At 43.6% G+C, this 24,228-nt stretch overlaps 1 protein-coding gene across 5 annotated transcripts in view; it reads left to right on the forward strand.

Moving 5' to 3' along the window:
- Window positions 1-24,228, forward strand: part of MBOAT1 (membrane bound O-acyltransferase domain containing 1) — a 106,567-nt gene that overhangs the window by 74,327 nt on the left and 8,012 nt on the right. For 4 of the 5 annotated variants that reach the window (XM_042937792.1, XM_042937788.1, XM_042937791.1 and 1 more), the window contains 7 exons: window positions 6,941-6,996; window positions 9,443-9,497; window positions 11,217-11,400; window positions 13,543-13,735; window positions 19,092-19,195; window positions 21,589-21,653; window positions 23,931-24,063. In XM_042937792.1, coding sequence (XP_042793726.1) covers window positions 6,941-6,996; window positions 9,443-9,497; window positions 11,217-11,400; window positions 13,543-13,735; window positions 19,092-19,195; window positions 21,589-21,653; window positions 23,931-24,063 — 790 coding nt within the window. The remainder of the gene's footprint in view (window positions 1-6,940; window positions 6,997-9,442; window positions 9,498-11,216; window positions 11,401-13,542; window positions 13,736-19,091; window positions 19,196-21,588; window positions 21,654-23,930; window positions 24,064-24,228) is intronic. The other variant, XM_042937793.1, reaches the window with a different exon arrangement.

Raw genomic sequence — 24,228 nt, forward strand, 5'->3', positions numbered from 1 at the left:
AAATCTCTGGATTGCTTTGGATAGTATAGACATTTTACCAATATTTGTTCTTCCAGTCTGTGAGCATGGAATATTTTTCCATGTGTTTCTGTTGTCTTCAATTTCTTCCATTCATATTTTATAGTTTACAGAGTACAGGTCTTTCACCTCCTTGGTTAATTTCTTCCTAGGTATTCTGTTATTTTTGGTGCAGTTGTAAATGGGATTGTATTTTTAAATTTTCTTTCTGCTGCTTCATTATTAGTGTATAGAAATGCAACGGATTTCTGTACATTGATTTTGGATCCTGCGATCTTCCTGAATTTCCTTATCAGTTCAGATAGTTTTTTGGTAGACTCTTTCAAGTTTTCTATATATGGTATCATGTCATATGCAAATAGTGGAAGTTTTACATCTTCATTACTGGTTTATATGCCTTTTATTCCTTTTTTTTTTTTTTTTTTTGTCTGATTGCTGTGGCTGGGACCTTCTGTATTATGTTGAATAAAAGTGGTAGGACACTTTTGTGGACATCCATGTCTTGTTCCTGATCTTAGGGGGAAAACTTGATGTTAGTTATGGGTTTTTTATATATGGCCTTTATTATGTTGAGGTACGTTCCCTCCTAGCCTACTTTGTTTAAGAGTTTTTATCATGAATGGATATAGTACTTTGTGAAATGTTTTTTCTGCATCTTGAAATGATCACATGATTTTTATCCTCTTATTGATCTGATGGATTTGTGAGTATTGAACTATCCTTGCATTCTGGGAATAAATGTCACTTGATTGTGGTAAATGATTTTTTTAACATGTTGTTGGATGTAGTTTGCTAATATTTTGTTGAGGCTTTTTGCATCTATGTTTATCAGAGATATTGGCCTGTAGTTCTCTTTTTTTTTGTAGTGTCTTTTTTTTTTTTCTTTGTTTGTAGTGACTTTATCTGATTTTGCTATCAAGGTAGTGCAGGCCTCATAGAAGAAATTTGGAAGTTTTCTTTCCTCTTGTATTTTTTTGGATTATTTGAGGATAATAGGTATTAACTCTTCTTTAAATCTTTGGTGGAATTAACCTATGAAGGTGTCTGGTCCTGGACTTGAGATTCAATTTTATTGTTGATAATTGGTCTGTTCAAAATTCCTATTTCTTCCTGATTCATTTTTGGGAGGTTATATGTTTCTAGTAATTTATCCATTTCTTCTAAGTTGTCCATTTTGTTGACATATGATTTTTCATAATAATCTCTTATAGTCCTTTGTATTTCTGTGGTGTTGGTTGTTATTCTCTTTCAATTCTGATTTTGTTTATTTGAATTCTCTTTCTTTTTTGATGAGTCTGGCTAATGGTTTATCAATTTTATTGATGTTATCTGTGGAATTATTTATCTCTCCTTCTATTATGAATGATAACCTTGCTGGATGGAGTATTTTTAACCGCAGATTTTTTCCTTGCAGCATTTGAATATATTGTACTACTCCCTTCTGGCCTGCAAAGTTTCTGCTGAAAAATCTGTTGATAGACTTGTGGGGTTTCTGTGTATGTAATAATTTTCTTTTGCTGTTGTAAAATGTTTCTCTTTACCACTATGTTTTGCCATTTTAATTTTTAATGTCTTGGTGTGGACCTCCTTGGGTTGATTTTTGGGTGGTGCTCTCTGGCCTCCTGGATTTGGAGTTCTGTTTCCTTTCCCAGATTAGGAAAGTTTTCACCTAGTATTTCTTGACATAAATTTTCTTCCCCCTCTTATCTTTCTTCTCCTTCCAGGACCCCTATAATGTGAGTGTTTTTATGTTTTATGGTGTCACTGAGTTCCCTTAGTCTATTCTTATTTTTTATTATTCTTTTTTCTCTCTCCTGTTCAGCTTGATTGCTTCCATTACTCTGTCCTCCAGTTCACTGACCCATTCTTCTGCTTTCTCTAGTCTAGTCTACTATTTATTCCTTCCTGTATAAATTTTAGTTACTGAGTTCTTTATCTCTGATTGGCTCATTTTTATGGTTTCTCTTTGTTGAACATATCACTGAGATCCTCCACTCTTTTCTCCAGTCCCATGAGTATCTTTATGAACATTACTTTAAGTTCTCTCTCAGGCATATCACTTACCTCTGTTTCATTTGGCTCTCTTGCTGTGATTTTTGTCCTGTTCTTTCATTTGGAACATAGTCCTCTGTCTCATTTTGTCTAACTCTCTGTGTCTGTTTCTCTGTGTTAGGAAAGTCAGCAGTGTCTCCTGCTGTTGAAAGCAGTGGCATTATGAAGAAGGGGTCCCTTAGTGCCCTACAGTGCAATGTCCCATGTTCACCAGAACCTGGTGCTTTATGGTTTTGCTTCCTCTGTGTGTTGAGCACACCCTATTGTTGTGACTGAGCTGCATTTGCCTTCAGACCAGTTGTCTGCAATGGCTCTCTTTGCCCGTTGTGGGCAGGATTTGGTCCCTATGTGTCTAATGGGCCAGTTGGGCTACCTCAGGCTTGAGTCAGGTCAGACCAAGAATTTTTCAGAGCTGTGGTCACACTGAACTGCAGGGTGCTCTTCCTGTTTTGTCCCCTGACAGGCTCTAGTTGGTGTGTGGGGTCTGCAGTCAGACCCGATATCTGCCCCAGCCCACTGCTGGGGCCAGAGTCTAACTGGTGTGTGTGGTTATCTTCTACCTGCCTCCCCAAGGCAGGAGTCACTTAGAGTGGCGCTGGCCCCTGTGGCAGTTGCTTGCACAATGCCAGCTTGTGGTGCTGCTTTGGATGGACTCCTGCCAAGGGCAGATTAGATGGGGCAGGAGAGTGGGGGTTGTGCGGTATTATCAAGCTAATTGGAGAGTATTTGAGCCGGTTCCCACAGGTGTCCTATTTAGGCAGGGATGTAGGGGAGAGAAATGGCGCCCACCAGCTGTTTTGTGTCTGGAGAAGACTCCTAAAGATCCCTGTCTCTCAAGCACACGCTCTGAGATTAGTAAATCTCCTTCCTGTATACCACAGTATACCCCAGGTATTTTTCAAATTGCTGCTTCTGTGCTGTATCTCAGCAGGCCTGTTTGTCATGCTGTCTCTTTAGGGTCCAGGACTCCATTTCCTATCAAGCTCCAGCTGTCCCAGAGCTGAGCCTGCCGGTTTTTAAGGTTCTAGGTGTTATGTGCCGCTGGTTTTAAGGACTGGTGGCGTTAAGCCTCTGTGGTTTTCAAAGCAAACTGTGAGGGGGATTTATTTTCCCGGTGTCTGGTGTGGGGTCTGCTCTTCTCCATGCTTGCAGTGACCCTCCTTCCCACAGACAGTCCCATGGGTCAGTTTGGTTCCCAGCCGTGTTTGCACACTTCCTAGTCTTTTCGGTGGGCCCTCTTCTCTCGTTTAGCTGTGGTGACCCTGTTCTGTCAGTCTTCAGGTCCTTGTTTGGGTCCTCTACACCGATGTGGCTGTTGTCTGGCTGTATCCATGGGATGAGGCAAGCTTAGGATCCTCCTATTTTACCATCTTCCCCAGAAGTTGGCCTGTTTATCTTTTTTATTTCTTAATCATGAAGAATGTTATCGGACAAAAGAGAAATGGCCCTACCTCCACCACGCTGGACTCAAACCTTGATTTCAGATTGACCGGATGGTTCCCATGGATGCAAGTGCAGCGCCTGCTACTGGTGAGTGCGTGCAAACCCCAGCACAAGGCGCACTTCTCAGCGGTGGAAAATCCGAGTACAACTCAACTTTTAAGGCCTCGTTGTTCTGCGGAAGTTCGTTGGCTGCATCAAGGAGCCTTTTTGCGTCCTTCCTGTACTTGTGGTTGCTCGTGTGTGCCGCGTTTTGCATTTTTGCAAAAAGTCAGCATGAGTTCCAATCATCATCGACATGTCTTGGACTATTTTAGGTTTTGACTGAAATATACAACATGGATGGTATTTGAGTTTCATCTTTTAAGTCAGTAACTTTACGGATTTGACTCTCAAATCTCATAACTTGGGCATTCTGAATTTGGCATCTCATCTACTCGTAAGTTTAAATAAATGGATCAATGAAAAATGTTGAGACAGGAAGGCTTCTGAGCAAGAGCATATGGCACTCCTCTTTACATGCATAGAAGAGTGAGTATGAGGGAGGATTCTAACTCCACTTCCTCTTGGTGAGATCTAATTCACATATCCTACAGTTCGCTCATTTCAAGAGTACGATTCAGGGATGCCTGCCTGGCTCGGTCAGTTAAGCGTCCGACTCTTGATTTCAGCTCAGGTCATGATCTCACCATTTGGGCCTGAGCCCAGCGCTGACGGTGTGGAGCCTGCTTGGGATTCTCTCTTTCTGCCTCTCTCTCTCTCTCTGCCCCTCCCATGCACACCTTCTCCAAAATAAATAAATAAACTTTAGAAAATTAAAGATTAAAAAAAAATAAAACATTTGAAGAATACAATTGAGTGGTTTTGAATGTATTCACAGAGTGGATGTACAGAGTGCAACCATTACCATAATTAATTATATGACATTTTCTTTTTTTTTTTTTTTTAATTTTTTTTTTCTCACGTTTATTTGTTTTTGAGACAGAGAGAGACAGAGCATGAACGGGGGAGGGTCAGAGAGAGGGAGACACAGAATCCGAAATAGGCTCCAGGCTCTGAGCTGTCAGCACAGAGCCCGACGCGGGGCTCGAACTCACGGACCGCGAGATCGTGACCTGAGCCAAAGTCAGAAGCTTAGCCGACTGAGCCACCCAGGCGCCCCAATTATATGACATTTTCATCACCCTCCCAGAGAAACCGGTATGCATTAGCCCTCAGTCCTCATTTCCTCCCAACTGCCCCAGCCTTGGGCAACACTTCCTTTCTCTATGGGTTTGCCTGTCCTAGGTATTTCATGTCAGTGGAACCGTGCAATATATGACTTTTGTGTTTGGCTTCTTTCATTTAGCATAATGTTTTTAAGGACCATTTGTATTATAGCATGTGTCACGACTTCATTGTTTTTATTGCTGAATAATACTCTATTGTGTAGACATACCACATTTCACTTACTCATTCATCAGTTGGTAGACATTTAGGTTATTTCCCTTTGGGCTATTACGAATAATGTCGCTCTGAACACGTGTGCCCAAGTTTTTGTGTAAGTGTATTTTTATTTTTCATGGGTATGTTCCTAGGAGTGGGATTGCTTGGTTATACGGTGATTCTATGTTTAACCTTTTGAGAAACTGCCAGACTCTCTCAAGTAGCTTATACCAGGGCGCCTGGGTGGCTCAGTCAGTTAAGCGTCCAACCTTGGTTCAGGCCATGATCTCATGGTTTGTGAGTTCGAGCCCCGCATCAGGCTCTGTGCTGACAGCTCAGAGCCTGGAGCCTGCTTCAGAGTCTGTCTCCCTTTCACTCGGCCCCTCCCCTGCTCACACTCTGTCTCTGTCTCAAAAATAAATAAACATTAAAAAATAAAAAGTAAAATAGCAGGTACCATTTAATATTCCCACTGGCAGTGTTTGAGGGTTCTCCAACTCCTGGCCAATACTTGTTATCTGTCTTGTTGATTCTAGTCATCCTGGTGGTTGAGAAGGGGTACGTGATTTGATTTGCATTTCTTGGATGGCTGATCATTGTTGAGCATCTTTTCATCTGCTTATACCTCGGCCAGAGCAACTTCTTACCATTTGTATATCCTTTCTAGAGAAATGTCCATGCAGATCCTCTGGCCATTTTTAAATGATATTACTGTCTTATTCTTATTGAGTTGTAAGAGTTCTTTATATATTCTAGTGCCAAGTCCCTTACCAGATGTGTGATTTACACATGTATTCAGCACATTCTGTGAACTATCTTCTCACTTTCTTGATGCTGTGTGTCATTTGAAGCACAGAATTTTAAGTTTTAATGATATCCATTTAATCTATAATTTTCTTTTGTTACCTGTGAAGTTACAGGTTATAGGCGTTGCATTTAAGAAACCATCACCAAGGGGCACCTGGGTGGCCCAGTCGGTTAAGCATCTGACTTCGGCTCAGGTCATGATTTCCTGGTTCATGAGTTTGAGCCTCATGCCAGGCTCTGTGCTGACAGCTGGAGCCTGGCAACTGTTTTGGATTCTGTCCCCCTCTCTCTCTGCCCGTCCCCTGCTCACGCTCTGTCTCTCTCTCTCTCTCTCTCTCTCTGTCTCAAAAAATTATTAAAAAAAAGAAACCGTCACCCAATCTAAGGTCATAAAGATTTATGCCTGTGTTTTCTTCTAAGAGATTTATAGTTTTAGCCTGCATTTAGGTATTCGATGCAGTTTTAATTACTTTTGTATCTTTTTTTATGTGACTATCTAGTTGTGCCATCACTATTTAAGAAAATTGTTCTTGCCTCTGTTGAATTATCTTGGCATCCTTGTTGACACGATGCCACTTCTTAGGCAAGTTTTTATTTGAGGTCTTTTTTCAGATTAGGATTGGTGTTATTTTTGGTCACTAAACGGTTTATGGACAGGTGGCTGCGTTTTACAAATGAATCTTTTACTACGGAAAAAGTACGTGCAAGAATTGCCTTTACTAGAACAACACATGGTAGAAGATACTAGAATGAAGAAGCCAGAATATGTACCTCATCCAGGCGGAAGCAGGGCACTGGATTTAGGTATCCCCCAAACTGATGCTGCTCATATGTTACTGTGCATCTGAGTTCCCTGGAGATCTTGGTAAGATGCAGGTTTCCATTCTCTGGTTCCGGAACGAAGTGTACGAGTCTGCGTTTTTAACGAGTTCCAGACAATGTAGTCGGTGCCGGTACTGAAACTCAAGGCTTTGAGTAACAGTGCAAGAGAGGCTTTCTGGTGTGATCTCGTTCCGTGTTGTTGTATCTACTTACTTAAAGTGATTTGGAAAGGAAATAAAAATGTGTTTTTCAAATCCAGTGTGTTCGTATTTTATTGAATAACCTTCGGGATAAAACACCACCATTCAGGGAAATAGAATGAAAGTTTCTTCTCGTGGCCCTTCTGCCAATGGATTATCTTCTGTCTTCCTTTTAGGCCTCTGATGATTGTCACACAGAAGATCACAACCTTGGCATTCCAAGTTCATGATGGTGAGAAGAACTCTCCTTTTGGTTCTGAGAGTGAGCCTGACAGAGACCTTCGTTTAGACTATATCCACAGTCCAGATCTTATTATAACTTGTCAGAAATTTGCAAGCTTCTTTAATCAAAGCTTTTTACTTTCTCAGCTATTATTTACCACTTTTCCTGCTGAATCTGCCGTCTACATTTGCTGACGTCTTTATACTGAGAAGGGTTTTTTTTGTTTGTTTATACCACATTTTAAATGTATGGTGCGCTCTGCCCTTCATTTCTAAATCTGTTGATTTTTTCTTTGGTTTAATCTGAGATGCTCATAAGGTAATAAAAAATAGTATTGGCTGATTAATCTTTTTTTTTTTAAATGTTTATTTACTTTTTGAGAGAGAGAGAGAGAGAGCGAGAGTGAGTGGGGGGGGGGGGGGCGGGCAGAGAGAGGGGGAGACACAGAACCCGAAACAGGCTCCAGGTTCCGAGCTGTCAGCACAGAGCCTGATGCAGAGCTCGAACTCAAAAACCCGTAAGATCATGAGCTGAACCAAAGTCGGACGCTCAACCAACTGAGCCACCCAGGTGCCCTTGGCTAATCGTTTTTCATGCTGGATTTGTTTTGTTAGCTTAGTGTTTTTGTTTTTGCTTGGCTTGGAAAATTATCTAATGAGATTAGCGTGACCCTTGTCCTAGAAGAAGGAAGAACCTTCTGTTTGTATAAAACAACATTTTCTTTGCTCATGCCCTTCCTGCAAATGGCCAAGAAAGTGTGATTTACATGATTAAAACCTGGTTCCAGGGGATGAGCGCTTTCAGCTGGGTGGAAGATTTTAATATGGGCTTAAGAGGTGTCGGGTACAATTAGTAAAAGTATATTCTACGGATTTGTACTGCTCTGGCGAACGCTTTCAGACGGTTGAAGCTTCTTTATGTGCCAACAGGTTGAGTAGATTTACAGTCTCTGTCAGCTAGTCTTATTTTTCGTTAAAGCTTGGGAACCGATTTAATTTCATTTTGACCCTGGGTATTCCGAGTTCATACTTGGCAATTTAATCACTGTGTAGAGAACTGGGTAATTTCATACCAAGGATGGGGTCTTTCTAGGGAGACCATCTGTCCTGGTTTGCCCAGGACTGAGTCTTTCCCAGGACATGAGACTTTTAGGACCCAAACTGGGTAAGTCCTGGGCAAACGGGGGTGAGTTGCTGAATGTTTTTATACCTAAAAGTCTACTTGGTAGTGGTTATAGACTAATATTAGCACCATAAACCAATAACTAAAATCAATTTAATTTCTAGGATTGCCAGAGATGTATGTTGAGATCTTAGAAGAAAGTGTGATTTTTTTTTTTTTAAATACTGCCTTTTTTTTTTTTTTTAATAGGCCTTTTGCCTATATTTACTACTTAAAGCATTCTCAGTATACCCGATTTTCTGGAACAACCCTTATATGCAGCAAGATGTTTGTTTGCCGTTTCTTTTTTTCTTGTGCATGGGAGGAACAAGTAAAATTCAGAAACACTCTGCCTGCCTTTAGACATGTTTCTGAATTGCCTCTGTGATCGGTGATCATAATCAGTCTTAGCTGAATATACAGTTTTAAAGTCAACTTATGACACTTCAGTTTGAGTATAAGTTAACATCTAAATTTTATGAGAAGCACTAAGGTGATTTTCTGGCATGGATGAATTTTATTTTATTAAAAATTCTTCTTAATGTTTATTTTTGAGAGAGAGACAGAACACGAGCAGGGGAAGGGCAAAGAGAGAGGGAGGCACAGAATCTAAAGCAGCCTCCAGGCTCTGAGCTGTCAGCGCAGAGCCCGACGTGGGGCTCGAACCCATGAACCGTGAGACCGTGACCTGAGCCGCGAAGTTGGATGCTTAACCGACTTGACTCACCCAGGCGCCCCTGGATGAGTTTTAAAAGAATAATCACCTGATAATTCTTCTGTGTTTTCCCCGCATTCAGGCTTCCATTTCCTGTTTTTTGGAAGAGGAAAGTCCCCTGTTCCTTTCCCCATTCCACACCTATGTTCTCAGCCAATACTGGGTGTTTGCACCCAGTGCACTCAGGGAGGTACTTAAGCTGGTGCAGGCAGCAAAGGCCGGCTTCTCTCTCTCATGGAGCAGTGAAACCAGAGGCACTTGGGCAAGGAGTGGAGGAGATGTGGGGGCTTCTCTGGGATCCATGACAGACTGCAGATTCAATAGTAGTCCCTGAATCCTCCCCTCTTCACAAGAACATATAGAGACTTTCCTCCTCACACACATATTTGTGGGTAGCTCTTAAATCCAGGACATTAAAAAAAAAAAAAAAAAAGGAAAAGGAGGACACTTTTATGATTTCTGAAGCAAAGTTAATGAAATATGAGATAAATCACTTTCTTCAAATGAATTTTGTAAGCCTCTTTTAGAATGAGTTATCTGCTTCACACATCTCCTTTCTAACTTTTTTCTTTTTTATAGGATTAGGTCGAAGAGCTGAAGACCTCTCTGCTGAGCAACATCGACTTGCTGTGAAGTAAGTTTTCACAGTATGTTCTCTAGGCGTTGGTGTATCAGTGTCCAGAAATCCCCCTCTTTTCAGTATCTGCATATTCACTGCATTATATGGAGGTAATATTGTCTGTTTAATGAATCTGCTGTTGATGGATACTTGGGGTTGTCTGTCAGTCTGTGGTTTTACAAGTCAGTGATGCATGACCCTGTTCCTTGGTCATTTTAAACAAGTTTGGGTATAATGGTGGGACAGACTCCCGGAAGCGGGGTTGCTGGGCCAGAGAGTAAATGGATCTGTAGTTTTGTTTGTTTTGCAAGATTCTCCTTCACTGAGGTTGTTATGTCCGTTATTACCGAGTTATTTTTATGGGGCCTGTGTCAGAGGGTCCTCAAGAAAGAGTTGTCAGTGCCTGTCAGTAGGATTAAATGCTGGTACGAAACGGACTCAAAGGGCTGGACAGAGGACTGGGGGCCGGGGGATGGGAGGCAGGTGGCAGGAAGCAGGCTGAAGACAGATTGTGGCTGGTGTGGGTGTTGGAGAGGAAGGGAGACTAACAGAGGAGAGTAGCATTGATGGGGAGTGGAAAGAGCCCGTGGGTAGCACATCGGGGAAGGTGGTGCAGCCATGGCGGTGGAGGGTTCCTGCCAGAGACTTGTAGGAGGCAGGGTAAGGAAGAGAGGGTCCTGAGTGGTCGGGAGACGGAGTGCCCCATTTCCACACGAAGGGATCGGGACTTGGAAGAAATGGAGACCCATTGCAAGAGACTAATGAATCCAACTCTTTGGTCAGTATTATGAGGGCATAAGTGCTGTAGGGTATATTCCAGTGACGGGTTACCAGTGGCATTTTAGGGAGCCTTGTCCCCACGATACCATCCTGCCCTTTTTTTTTTTATTTTTTTTTAACGTTTTTTTATCTATTTTTTTGAGACAGAGAGAGACAGAGCATGAATGGGGGAGGGGCAGAGAGAGAGGGAGACACAGAATCGGAAGCAGGCTCCAGGCTCTGAGCCATCAGCCCAGAGCCCAACGCGGGGCTCGAACTCACGGACCGCGAGATCGTGACCTGAGCTGAAGTCGGACGCTTAACCGACTGAGCCACCCAGGCGCCCCTCATCCTGCCCTTTTAAATGCCATTAAAACACTACCCAGAACTGGTCTCTACAGAATTGTTTCCTGCCGCTACTTCTGTCTGTTGTTCAGGACCTCGTGCCTGGATGCCAGAGCAGACAAGAGGCTGCACAGGGGTGGTTTTGTGTGTCCTCTTCTAGTGGAAACTGGTTCCACCCATCATTTGTTTTGTATTTATTTTGGCAGTCGGGAGGGAGTTTTCCCATTTCAGTGCATCTCGAGCAGCTAACATTAGGTCAGGTTCCCACCCTGCCTTATGTTTACTACCTTCCTTTTTCTCTTGTTAGGCGACCAACGGTGATGAGAAAGCGCATTTCCCAGCCTCAGAGCCTCCTTTACCCTGCACCTCACCCTCCATGTCCATAGCTGCAGCCGGCCAGCAGAGGGCGCCACGGAGCGCTGCGCCTTCCCCGGGCCACTCCCCGATTTAACCTGCCCTTTCAAACCAGGTTTCTAGCTTGGGTGGATTTTTAGAGAAACGGAACCCAGAAAGACCAGCTCACGTCTGGTAATCTACAAAGACAACCCCTGTGTTTAGGATTGGCCTACTTGCGGATCTAAAAGAAAAATCCAAAGACTGAAGACTTCAACTTGTTGTTTATTTTCACAGGGTAAAGCCCTCCTTTTTGCAATACTTAAGCTATCTTCTCAACTTCATGAGTGTCATAGCTGGCCCTTGCAACAATTTCAAGGATTACGTAGCCTTTATTGAGGGGAGACATACGCACATGAAGTTGCTGGAAGTGAACTGGAAGCAGAGAGGTTTCCAGAGCCTGCCAGAGCCTTCTCCCACTGTAAGTTTTTAGTGCCGAGAGTGTTTACGCAGAGCTCCAGAAAAATAGAGCTCTGCTTCCAGGGCTGACTCTCACTGGTAATTGTTCTAATTAAAAAGCCAAACAGTTCACCAAAAAGCGTGGCCAATAACCCCCACCACCACCCCTATGCACTGAAAATACTGGTATTGGTATTTATTTACAGCAGTTTTCCATGTTGGAACACCACATGTTTATTTCACAGAGGAGCTCATTGGCTGGAAATATTAAGGCGATTCGTCCATTAGTCAGTCAGCCAATATTTAATGCTTACAGTGTGCTCGGCCCTATGCTAGTTAACACGTTCGGATTTATGAGTGTTTTGTCTTTAGGGATAGAAATTCATATCCAGCCCAAAGATAATATCGGGAAAGGGGGGATGGGAAGGGGTGGGAACCAGAATAAATGCGATTTTTATTTCAGAGCCCACTTCTTATGTGGGAAACCAGTTTTACGTGGGCACGCTTAAAGCTTGGTTTTATTGACTTCGAGAGTTTAAGATGGCTTTTTAAAAAATACTTTCATTTTAATTTGCATTTTGCTCATTTCAAAGTGGTCAGCAATAGGATCGCTTCTTGAACTTTACAAAAACGCTGCATTTATTCAGATCACATGGCCTGTATTTACAGGACGTTTGTAATTAGCTGAAAGAATAGGGGACATTGGAAAGAGGAGAAAACCGGGAGATTGGAGTTAAATATTTTGTAAATGCTACAACCCAGGCAAAGTTAATTATTTGAAAATTTAAGTGACTTCTGGAGCATGCGTTTTCAGAGAGTTTCGGTGCTGTCGGGTCTTTGACAGTTTATGGTCCATCCACTGTCTCCGCTCTCGCTGCGGCATCGAAACAACATAGCAGTGAGGTCACCGTGGCCACGAGACATGAGGGTGCCCGCGGGTGTTTCTTGGCAGGGTCTGGCACAGTAGTGCTCTTATGTTGCACGCGCTCGTAGAGAATATTCTCAGAGAGTCTTAACATCACTCTCCAGGGAGCCTCTTGCCTGTTTGTGCACGGAGAGCATGAAGCAGGGAGGTGGTACTTTGGCTGAAGACACATCGGTGGGAGAGGGTGGCCCTCACGAGCTGGTGCTTCCCCAGTGTGTTGGCATCATCGTGGCTAAGCGTGGCGTGCACTCGACTGGGAGCCAGGCGCCGTTGGATGCCTTGCAGACACTCACTCACCTAACCCTCAAGCTGAGGGAGGTGCTGTTGCCGTCCTGCTGTCCCGTATTACAAAGAGAAAGTGGCCCCCTTTTGTTTTTTTTTTAAAGTCGGGAACCAGAATCCTGTTGATGTTCATTGACATTGCCTGGAATGTCAGGGAAACTGAGCAGAAATCACTTGGTCCAGAGGCATTTAAAACACTAGCACATCATGGGGCGCCTGGATGGCTCAGTCGGTTAAGCGACCGACTTCGTCTCAGGTCATGATCTCACGGTTTTTGAGTTTGAGCCCCGCATCGGGCTCTGGGCTGACAGCCCAGAGCCTGGAACCCGCTTCGGATTCTGGGTCTCCCTCTCTCTCTGCCCCTCCCCCCGCTCATGCTCTCCGTCTCTCAAAAATAAATAAACGTCAAAAAAGCCAAAAAACCACTAGCACATCTCAAGGCCAGAGCAGACCACATGTAAACCATCCTGGAAGGCTTCCTAAAGCTTTCCATTACCTGCTCACGTCCTGGCTCAGGCCCTTGAAAACTGGCACAGAATCCTTCCTGACTAAGCCTCTGTCCTTGTGGTGACTGAAACCCATTTCCTCGGCTCTGCGGGTGACAGAAGTGGAAGACAAGCGAAATGGTTCTTTCTGATGGAAGATTGCCACCCTATAATGTTATTTCCCTTATGTTTTGGGTAATAAGACGCCTACCTTTTATTGGTAGAATGTGCTGGTAATCATTGTCTTCCGTTTTAGATACATTCAATCCTCAAGGGTCAGAGGTATGTTCTTTCTTCACTTGTAGCCCATATGCCCAGCATCCAATTTGTGTCCTAGGCGTGCCTCTCCTTCTAGGGCCTATTGCCAAAGCGGCTCTTGGAACAGCTTTGTTCTTAATGTGCCCTTGCTCAAATTGTTTTTCTTCATACTGGAATCTTGAATGGTTACACCGATTCTTTTCCACATTTTCAGGGAGCAGTGATCCGCAAGTTGTACATGACCTTGGTGTCTCTCCTTCTGTTTTTGACACTCACGAAGACCTTCCCTGTCACCTGCCTGGTTGATGACTGGTTTGTTCATAAAGCGAACTTTCTGACTCGACTGTGCTACTTGTATATCGTCATGCAAGCCTCGAAGCCCAAGTATTACTTTGCCTGGACGTTAGGTACGTTCGATGGAATGGCCCTGCATGACAGAACCGCATTTGGGATCGCCTAATCAAAACAGAGTTCAATACGTAATGGGGGTGGCTGAGCCAGTATCGTTTTGTATTTTATCGCACAGCACTTCTGTCTCCTGCCATCCGTAAAGTCAATCACCCATGATAAGAGAAAAGCAATCCTGCCTCTCGTTTAAACTCAATGCTATTAACAGATGTCCAAATCTGGAAGCTTCCTCCACCAGTCAGAACTGGCCTTCAGTACAGCGGAAAGTTAGGGAAAAATTCCAGAATGAGCTGGTCATCGGGCCATTTTTCTGGGTTGTACATAATGCAGGATACATGCTTGAATAATTTACCAATGCACGTGCTGATTGAGGTTATGCTGCTTCAATTGTTGGTTAAGATTTTTTCAAGTGATTTTTTTTTTTTTTAAGGTAGAAAATTCGACTCACTTTGATTTTTCTCTCTTTCCTTTCAAACAATTTTAGACTGGAAAAGTTTAAAGCTTTGCTGGAGTGAGCCGTGAGTCCTTCTATTTACTTACCAGGCGTGGTAAGGGATTTTGATAAGGCACGGCAGCTGTGTCTAGTTCACATTTGGAACCCTTTCAGGAATGGAAATTTGACTTCTTGGCTGAGGGTGACCTGGGGCTTGATGTCAGGGAGCGGTGATTTGGTTTATTAAGCGAAACAGATGATTAAACTCAGTGCCTGGTGCTTCGCCCATATTCCGTGAGTGAAGGCATAGCACTTAATTGAGTTCCTTTTTTCTCATTTCATGCTCCCAAGTTTTTATCTCCAAATTAAAGCTGGTAGCTACTGAATTTTTATTTTTTGTGGTAAAATAGACATAACGTAGAATTTATCATTTTAACCATCTCTATGCGTACAACAGACGGGCATTAAGTAAATACACGGTGTTGGGCGACCATCACCACCATCCGTCTCCAGGACGTTTTCCGTCACCCCAAACAGGAATGCTGTACCCGTTAGAAAAAGTAATATTCTCCTCATTCCTCCCTCTCCCCGGCCCCTGGTCTACATGATTTTCATAGGTCGAGATGTTCAGGGATAAGTTCAGTCCGGTGCGGTATTGATGTAATGCTTGGCCAGAAAGATCTGACTTAAGGCTCTTAAACAAGTTTGCAGCATGGGAAATTGTGTCTGTCCTATTTGGTTACTGCAGGGAGTTTTTGTCGAGGACCGGGTGCTGTGCTCGGGGGAACGCAAAGGGGGAACAAGAGCTCTGGTCTGTGGTCAAGATGGTTATGTTGTGTGGGCACAGAATTGTGCACCCCATCCAGGCAGGACACAGAGAGAGCTGTCCCCAGGCGAGGAGTACAGAGGGGACGAGGAATATGGGCTGGGGCTTCAAAAGTCCTATTCCTCTTTCTGTAGTTGTTTGCTTACTTGAGAAGGAGAATTTCTTGTAGGCAGGCGTGACACATACTATGGTGAACCCTGCTCGGAGTACCAGGCTTAGTTTTCTACGTGAATTACTTAATGTCTTCACTCTGCTCTAACCTGCGGGTGCGTCTGTGTGTGTGTGCACGTGGGCGTGTAAGAGAATGAGCGAGAGAGGAAGAGCTAATACTCTTTCACGCCCTCTTCTGCCTTCTGCTTGTTCACTTACTTTCCTTTTCTCTCTCCTCTCCCTACTTTTCCCTCTCCCGTATTCTGTATCCTAGGGCTTACGGGCTGGCTTCTGGACTAAATGAGCTCCTGCTTTAGGAGGAAAGAAAGGCCAGTCCGTGGCCTCATAGGGAAAGTCTAACACGAGGTGGGTTGTGCTGGTGGGGCTGTGGGTGGGGAGGGGGTTCTAGGGAACGGGGTGTCTGGTGTCATTCTGCCCTTTCGGGAGTGCCCCAGATACTGGGAGTATAGAAGTACTCTTTCCCGTGGGTAGCTTTTTTGGACTTGGCTCTTTTCTATACCCTCTTCCCTTTATCTGGTTTTGATAGCTTCAGTAGAAACACTTCATTAATTTGTATGGCCTCAATTTGAACCTTGTTAGTTTAGATTGCTTGGGCTGGTCTGAAATTAACCTTTGTGTTACGAATAAAGAAGCAATGAAGAGTGTAACAGGGAATGCTTAAACTGCTTTACCAAATAATTGTTTTATCCAGCTCCTTAAAACATCATTTACATATAATTGATGCACTAATTATACGTGATTATAAATTTAATCCTTAAAGCTGGCCTCTTGATGGATCTCAGCTGAGCTGCACCGTGTTAGCCTCGTTTTCTCGTTACTGTTTACAGTGAAATAATTAAAGCTGTTTTCTTTGGACTTCATGTACGATCCTGGTTGTTTTTCCCTTGCTAATTAGTACTAATTAGCGAGACTCAACTTCAGCCCAGGCTGTGTTCCAAGGAACACGACCTCCAAAATATGGGTATCCAACTTATCTGCGATCATACAGTAGGCAATACAAGTAAAGCCAGTTTGGGGCTGGTGAATGTAGCACCCACCTCCGCTTGGAGACAAAAACAAGTCTTCGGTTAAGAGGAGGCGGAATGCACTAGGGGGACCCGGTAGGTCCCCCCATCCTCTATAGAGACGTAGCATCCGAGAGTCGCTATTTCTGGTCCTTCATTTATCTTGGCGGGGTGGCTCGTAGCCGCTCAGGCTGTGGGATCAGAATTCCTTCTAGCATTCGGAGTCTGGCATTGTTGACCACCTGCGTGATGAGAATGTTAGCATCACTAAGCCTGGGCAAGACGGACACTGTGATAACAGCTAACATTTCTTGAGCGCCCACAGGCAAGGCACCGTGCTTTGTGCTCACTCATATCTCGTTTAAGTCTTTCCACATGGCTTTAAATTCGATACCATTCTTCTGTCCAATTTCCTCTCAAGGGAATGGGTGTCTAGATGTCAGACAACTCTCCCGAGGCCATACGCTCAGGGTGTTGCTCGATGGGGGGCAGGAAGCCAGGGGCTCTGCCTCCGGAGCTCACCCTTGCCACTGTCTTCGCACCGCTGGGAACACTGACTGAGAACACCTGTAGAGAGAGAGCTTTCTACAATCCTGGAAAGGTAGCAAGAACCAGAAAGAGAAGAAGTTGTTAATCTGCGTTTTAGATGAGGCCGGAGGGGGCGGAAGGAACTGAGTGAGGGGCTGCCTTGCGGGTCCCGGCCCTTGTTTCAGTCTCCAACACCGACCCCAACTGCCCCTCTTCTCTTTGTCTTGTTGTTCAGTGTCTTCCCGCACGTTTAAACTGGCACACCCAGTCGTTTCTTAACTGGCACACCCTTGCTTTGTTGTTCTTCTCCTTGTCCGCTGAGTATCCATCCAGTCAGCTTGGGAGAATGACCTATCAGCCCTCAGTACTTCTCTTCCCTCCTTCTAAAAGAAGCCAGATCGTTTCCCAGTGAAGCCAAACACAGTCACCCGGCTAGAGGACCAACCTGGAGGTGGTAAAGCAGTCATCAGCCCTGCCAAAAGGAAAGGAGACGAACATAGAACGGGCTGTGTTTCTTTAGAGTAACCCTTCAGAAGTCATTCTGGAGCTGGCCCTGAACTCCTATAGAAAAGAATGAGTAGAGCTACAAGAAAGATTTTTCTAAGATCTCCCCAGATCTTAAGACGGCGCTGTGATTTATTTTTTATTTTAACTTCAGTAAACATACAGCGTTGTGTTTGGTTTCAGGTGTGTGATACAGTGATTCCACACTTCCATACATCAGCAAGTGCCCTCCTTAATCTCCAGACCCTTTTTCACCCATCCCCCTATGCACCTCCCTTCTGGTAACCATCAGTTTGTCCTCTAGAGTTAAGTAAGAGTACGTTTCTTGGTTTGTGTTTTTCCCCCCTTTGCTCATTTGTTTTGTTTTTTAAACACATATGAGCGAAGTCATATGGTACTTGTCTTTCTCTGACTTATTTCACTTAGCACGATACTCTCTAGTTCTATCCATATTGTTACAAATGGCAAGGTTTCATTTTTATGGATAAATCATATTCCATTGTGTGTATGTGTGTATACATATACACACACATATCACATCTTTATCCATTCATCAATGATGAATACTGGGACTGTGTCCATAGTTTGGCTATGGTAAATAATGCTGTATCTCTTTGAAGCAGTATTCTTGTATTTTTTGGGTAAATACTCAGTAGTGAAATTACTGGATCATAGGGTAGGCCTTTTTTTAAACTTTTTAAGGAACCTTCATACTGTTTTCCACAGTGGCTGCACCAGTTTGCATTCCCACCAGGAGTCTATGAGGATTCCTTTTTCTCCACATCCTTGCCAACTCTTGGTGTTTGTTGTATTTTTTAACCGCTCTGACAAGTAATAAGGTGATAGATATCTCATTATAGTGTTGATTTGCATTTCCCTGATGAGTGATGTTGAGCATCTTTCCGTGTGTCTGTTGGCCATCTAGATGTTGTCTTTGGAGAAATGTCTGTGTCTTCTGCCCATTTTTTATCTGGACTATTATTTTGGGGGGGCGGGGTGTTGAAGTTTCTTTTTTTAAAGAAAATAGTCTGACAGAATTGAAGTGAAAAGAGAAAATCAGCCTCTTGGTCGGCATCTACGTCGATTTCATCAGGTCTCTATCTGATTACAAAATCGCATAATTAAGGAGTCAGAAATGTTGCACTCACCGCAGGGGGACATCTTCTTACACTTCAGTGAAGTGAAATAAAGATGGAAACGGGCGTTTTCTCAGACTGACTTTGTGGGTAGGATGCTTTGGTAATGGGGTCCACGTGTGGTCTCCGTGGCTGCTGGCCCCAGATTCATGTCTCTCTGTCTCAGCTCTTTGTCTTGTGTTCTGAGCTTTTCTAACTGTATCTCAGCAGCTCTGGCTGAAACCTACTGGCATGTCACCCTGAATGTGTCCAGAATGAGCTCCGGTTTCTCTTTCAGAACTAACGCTATCAGTTCACGTTGTGCCATCTTGAATGACAACTCTCGGGCCTGAGTCCCCTGGGTCCTCGGTTTCTTCTGGCCTCTGCTTCTGAGCTTAGATGTGTGTTTACCTTCTTCCCTGTCTCCCCTTCTATCAAGTTGGTCACTAAATCCTTGCTGCTTTGTTCTGATTCATTTCTCTTTTACTTCCATTTTGTGTTCTGTGAGCGTCTAGTGCCTTATTATTCGCAGGTGTTCACTAAATGCTAGCGAATGAATAAAAATGAGTCCGTGAACGTTAAGGCCACCAAAGAACCACTGATGTTTCTGTGATTTATGATGGTACCAGGTCCTTAAAATTGTGTTGGTTTCTTTCCCAAAGGAGAGACCACTGCCTCTCTCTCAATCTTAAAGTTAGACAGACATTTAATATCTTATAAAGCAGCAACGTGACTTTTGTTCCATATCCTAATGTGTTGTTTTAAAAACCATAGCTGATGCAGTGAATAATGCAGCGGGCTTTGGGTTCAGCGGAGTGGATAAGAATGGAAATTTCTGTTGGGATCTGCTTTCTAACCTAAACATCTGGAAAATTGAGGTGAGTCTATTATGCTTTTGCATCAAGCTTCCGTCGCAAATAGAGCAAATGATTTGCTTTGAGTGTGGTGTCCCTGGAAGTTCTTCCTCAGAGTGTCCGAGGGATCAGGGAATTCTAAGTCGAGCAGCCCCTTGGACTTTTTTTTTTTTAAGATAACCTACTTTCTTGACAGTTTGCATGGCTCAAGGAATGACGTGTAGAAATCTGAAAAGGAACCAGGAAAATCGTTTTGTTGTTTACAGTCCTGTTCTTTCTACCAGAAAGTACAGATGTCATCTTCTCTCATTTCACATTCTGCTTTCTTCAGTCAAGAATACAGACTGGAAGTTCCTGCGTTTAGGTTGTTGTATGGCAGGCATTCTCTGTGGTTCCTTCTGAAACATTTCTAATCCATTTGCTTTTAAGAAGCGTTGTCATGGCACATGGCTTTTAGGCCACTCGAATCAGCGTGGGTTTTTTGTTGTTGTTTGTTTGTTTGTTTTTGGTCTTTCCCTGGCTCTGTTCTTGGATCACGGTTCGGTTCTCGACATGTCCTTATCTTCAGAGGTGGTCTTGTTGGGGCCATGAGATTCCCAGTTTTCCTGGCATTGTGTGAGCGGTCAGAGCAGCCTTTCCTTCTGGCTGCTGAGTGGGAGTAAGGACTCGGTTCTCGACCTACAGAAGGGTTGGTCCTCTAGCCGGGTGACTCATATTTGCTGTCGGTTCTGGTTTCCCACCCACCACAGGGCAGGCAGGGTGCCACGGGAGAGTCTGAGCAGAAGAGGATGTGCGTGTAGAGCAAGAAACCAGGGATGTGGAGACTGACCGCCTGCTCCCTGTTAGGTGGACACCAGGCCAAAAGGGGACATGGCCGATGTTCTCCACCTTCTTAATGCCCGAGGCTTCTCTTCTTCTTAATGGACAAGCAGCAGCCTCCAGTACGACCTTTGTCATGCTTGGAAAAGCAGTGTAGATCACTTACAAGCTTCCCATTTCTATACAGATGACGTCCGAGAGAGTCGCATTGGGACTTCATTCGCTTTTCCCACTCAAGTTCTTGGCTTCCTCAAAAATCTCGGATCACTGCTGGTTGCCTTGGGGTGCTACGGGTACACGTCCTTTACAGCATCGCCCTTTGGCCTGCTCACCAGTCTCCTCAGCTGTGTGCCCAAAACACAGCCCTCCTGTTGTGGGTGTGTGGTCAGGGTGAAGCGCTAAGCTGTTAAGTCACATCTTTATTAGAAGAGAAAACCAGAAAGCAGAAGTTTGCATTCTCAGTAGAGTTGATCTAGAGCAAAGAGCTGAAGAAACCCAAGGAAGTCTGATTTAGTTAAGGTACTTCGAAGCTGTACATATAGCGTTGTATTAGCCAAAGACAACATAAATAAAACCCCTTAGGGCTTTGAATTAAAAAGTTATAATATCTACTTATGTATTTAATTTTCTGTCTGATCTATCTACCTACCTACCATCTCTCACCTTCCCTCCAAACATACTACATTAGGCCAATGTATGGCCCAAGATGTCCTTAGGGCTGGCATAGAAAAAAGTGCCACTTATACTCTGCCTTTGTTAGGAATTCTGGTTTTTTGTTTTGTTTTAAAGTAGGCATCATGATGTGGGGCTTGAACTCACAACTCTGAGATCAAGACCTAAACTGAGATCAAGAGACACTTACCCAACTGAGCTACCCAGGCACCCCAAGAGTTCTGGTTCTTGAAAGTTTGCTTCATGCTTTCTACTGCCAGCCTTTGATATGACTTTTGTCTTTCTTTCTTTTTTTTTTTAATGAGAAAACCCAATTGATGGATTATTTTGGAATCTCTCTCCTTGGCACCTGTGTCATTGCCAGTTGGGTGATGTTTGTTTTCTTTTTTTGTATGGAGACTCCTTCATGCGTGAAATCTCTCCCTATTCTAAATCCAACTGGAAGCCCTTGAACCTGTGCAGCTCTTGGCCGAATCACTTCACAAGACTGACCTAGTGTATAGATGGCCACATAGGGAAAGATGACAGTTAAATTTAGGTTGTCTCCAGAAAAGCCTAAATCGACATGATGAAACTTTTCCTATGGCAAATCCCCCTTTAGAGTGTTTAGTTTTTAAACTCAGACGACTTAAAAAAAATTTTTTTTAACCAGAGTGGGAGAAAAACCTGTAAGACATTCCTTCAATTTTCCTATAATTTGAAAATAAGTTTTGAGGGAAATGAAGACTTTGCAAGCCAAGTTTTAGTGCAAAGCGAACTGTCTAAACACCGGGAAATTGTACTGTGTAGGATGGAACCACTGATCTTCTCTGGATGGAGTCGTCTCTATGCACATCTAATCTGCCGCCAGGGAAATTCTGGGGAGGACTTTCCATTACTTGGGGAATTTTTGAAGCTAATGATAGGTGTTATTTTCTTCTTTCTAGACTGCCACAAGTTTCAAAATGTACTTAGAAAACTGGAATATTCAGACAGCTACTTGGCTAAAGCGGTAAGAAAAATAAAAAAAATGACCTCATTGCTCGTGGCACTGGGATATGTTTAGATGGGCGTCGCTAGATGAGCAGTAGTCTGCCAGGAGTAACGTGTCATCTGACACTTTTGTTTTGTATTAACATCTCTGCCCTATAATGGAAAAGTAGAAATAATGTGAGAGGGTCGCAGCATAGCATAGTTATTTTAGTGTATCAAACACCTAATAGTGCCCTTCTTGTCTAGCAGCCACTCGTGCAGTTCTCAGGTCAGTTCCATAGGAGATGGTGGTTATCCCCATTTTACAGATGTGGAAAGTGAGACAGAGAGGTTATGACACTTGCTTAAAGTCACACAGCTAATGAGTACTTGATAAGAGCCCAAAGAGACTCTCTCCAGAGCCAGGCTCTTAGTTTACTCTGTGTTTTGCTGCCTCTTACCTATAGGAGATTAGGTCAAGGAAGGTCATTGTCAGCATCAAATCACTGAAGATCTCCATTTATCCCTAGCATTAACAGCTTGATGGCACCTTGAAGATTTAGGTTTTTTTTAACCTCACATTTTTGTTCGTATTTCTCTGTCGTTTATTTCCCTACACGTTCCAAGACTGGAAACGTTACTTAATATGGAATTAATAATGTGCTATCCTTGAAGCAAAAAACTCTAGCTAGCGAATACTCCGATCATATGAGTGCAAGAAGAGTGTGAAACTATCAAGCTGTAGATTCTGTTTCTGATACGTAGCATTTTTCATAGGTCCCAACATCGGGGTAAGAGACAATATACGGTAACACTCCAAAGTAAACTCAAGCAGCGCCATCTGAGAATTGACCTGAACATGCAAATTTTGGGAAGTTGTAGTTACTGGTGCTATTAATTTTACCAGAAAATTTAGCATAAACCTCTATTTCTTTTTTTGTTTGTTTGTTTTAATGTTTATTTATTTTGAGAGAGAGAGTACGAGTTGGGGAGGGGGAGAGTACGAGTTGGGGAGGGGGAGAGTACGAGTTGGGGAGGGACAGAGAGAGAGGGAAAGAGAGTCCCAAGCAGGCTCCACACTGTCAGCACAGAACGTGACACAGGGCTTGATCCCATGAACCGTGAGATCATGACCTGAGCCGAAATCAAGAGTCGGATGCTCAACCAACTGAGCCACCCAGGTGCCCCTAAACCTCTATTTCTGTATGTCAGGTAATCCCAATATCTCCATTGGGAATTTATGTTCTAAGATGACTGAACATAAAAAATGTAACAAATATTAAAAAATCATTTTGGAAAACAAAGCATCTTATTCATACAAAAAGATACAGAGGGTAAGAAACAAATACCTGTGAAGACTAGCCCATTTCAAAGAAACATTCCAAGTGGCATCCAGGTTCTGTGTCTCTTTCCCCAAATGCATTCTCTTTCTTTGTGTGACAAGGAAGCCATAGTCCTTAGTTTGGGTTCACTTCCATTGCGTTTGACAATCCATACAGAGCTGGATTGGTGTTAACTGTTTGAATTTCTATTTTATTTTATTTTTGGGGGTTCGATTGTTTAGTAAAGCACGTCGTGGTTTCCTTATGCTGCCACTGGCGATTTATAGATCGGATTTGGGAGAAAGTCCCCATCACTTCGTTTTAATCAACCAAGAAGTCAGAGATCTCCAGGGTATTTGCTGACAGTTTCTAGGTCCTCACAGTGTCACTCTTTAAAGCGAATTCGTGGATTGAAATCCAAAGGGACACCGGAAGCGCTGAAAAGTCATGTAACCGACACCGTGATTTTGTGCTGGAGTCCTTGCCAAGAGAGATGAAACGGTTTGCAGCGTTGGCTGGGTAGATGGCACGGAGGCCAGGTTGGGATTCATTTTGACCGAAGGAAGATACCCACTTCGAAAGACGCTATCCTGATCTGAAAAGTTCTAGTGCCAGTGGCCCTGATCCATAAGTGTTCCCGGTAGATCAGGGCACTGGAGGAGTGCGCTTCTATGAGGCAGGAGCTCTTGCTGGGTGGAGTGACCGCTTGGACTTTTATTAGATCTCGTATGACGGGGCCCAGATCATTTAGTTCCATGCAGTTTAAAACTTCCTATTCTACTCCCCAGACGATTGGACTACGAATTCCCTGTCTGGTAGCATTCAGGAAACGGAGCTCAGGCAGCTGGCATTGCATTGAAAAGCCCTGGTAGGGGTAGGCTTGTTCGCCATCCATAATGGGTCAGATGATTTCTGTGTGGTCTGAAGGCACAAGTGTAGTTAAGACGTTTCTGCTCCTCGGACTGATGGCTTGTTGTACCTTCCTCTCTTCATAGAGTGTGCTATGAGCGGGTTCCCTGGTACCCCACGGTGCTAACCTTTGTCCTGTCTGCCTTGTGGCATGGTGTCTACCCTGGATACTATTTTACCTTCTTAACTGGAACCCTTGTCACAGTAGCAGCCAGAACGGTAAGCTTCCTTTGGTTGTAAGATCTTTTCCCTAATAATCTGATGCCTGTATGTGTGTTACCTTCTGGTCTCAGAAGTAGGTGGTGGAGATGGGAGTGATACTTTGAAAAATCACCACACAACAGAAGTCTTCCTCTTAGAGAAATACTTCAATATATAGGAATT

Source organism: Panthera leo, chromosome B2, assembly GCF_018350215.1.
Source record: "Panthera leo isolate Ple1 chromosome B2, P.leo_Ple1_pat1.1, whole genome shotgun sequence".
NCBI classification, from domain to species: domain Eukaryota; kingdom Metazoa; phylum Chordata; class Mammalia; order Carnivora; family Felidae; genus Panthera; species Panthera leo.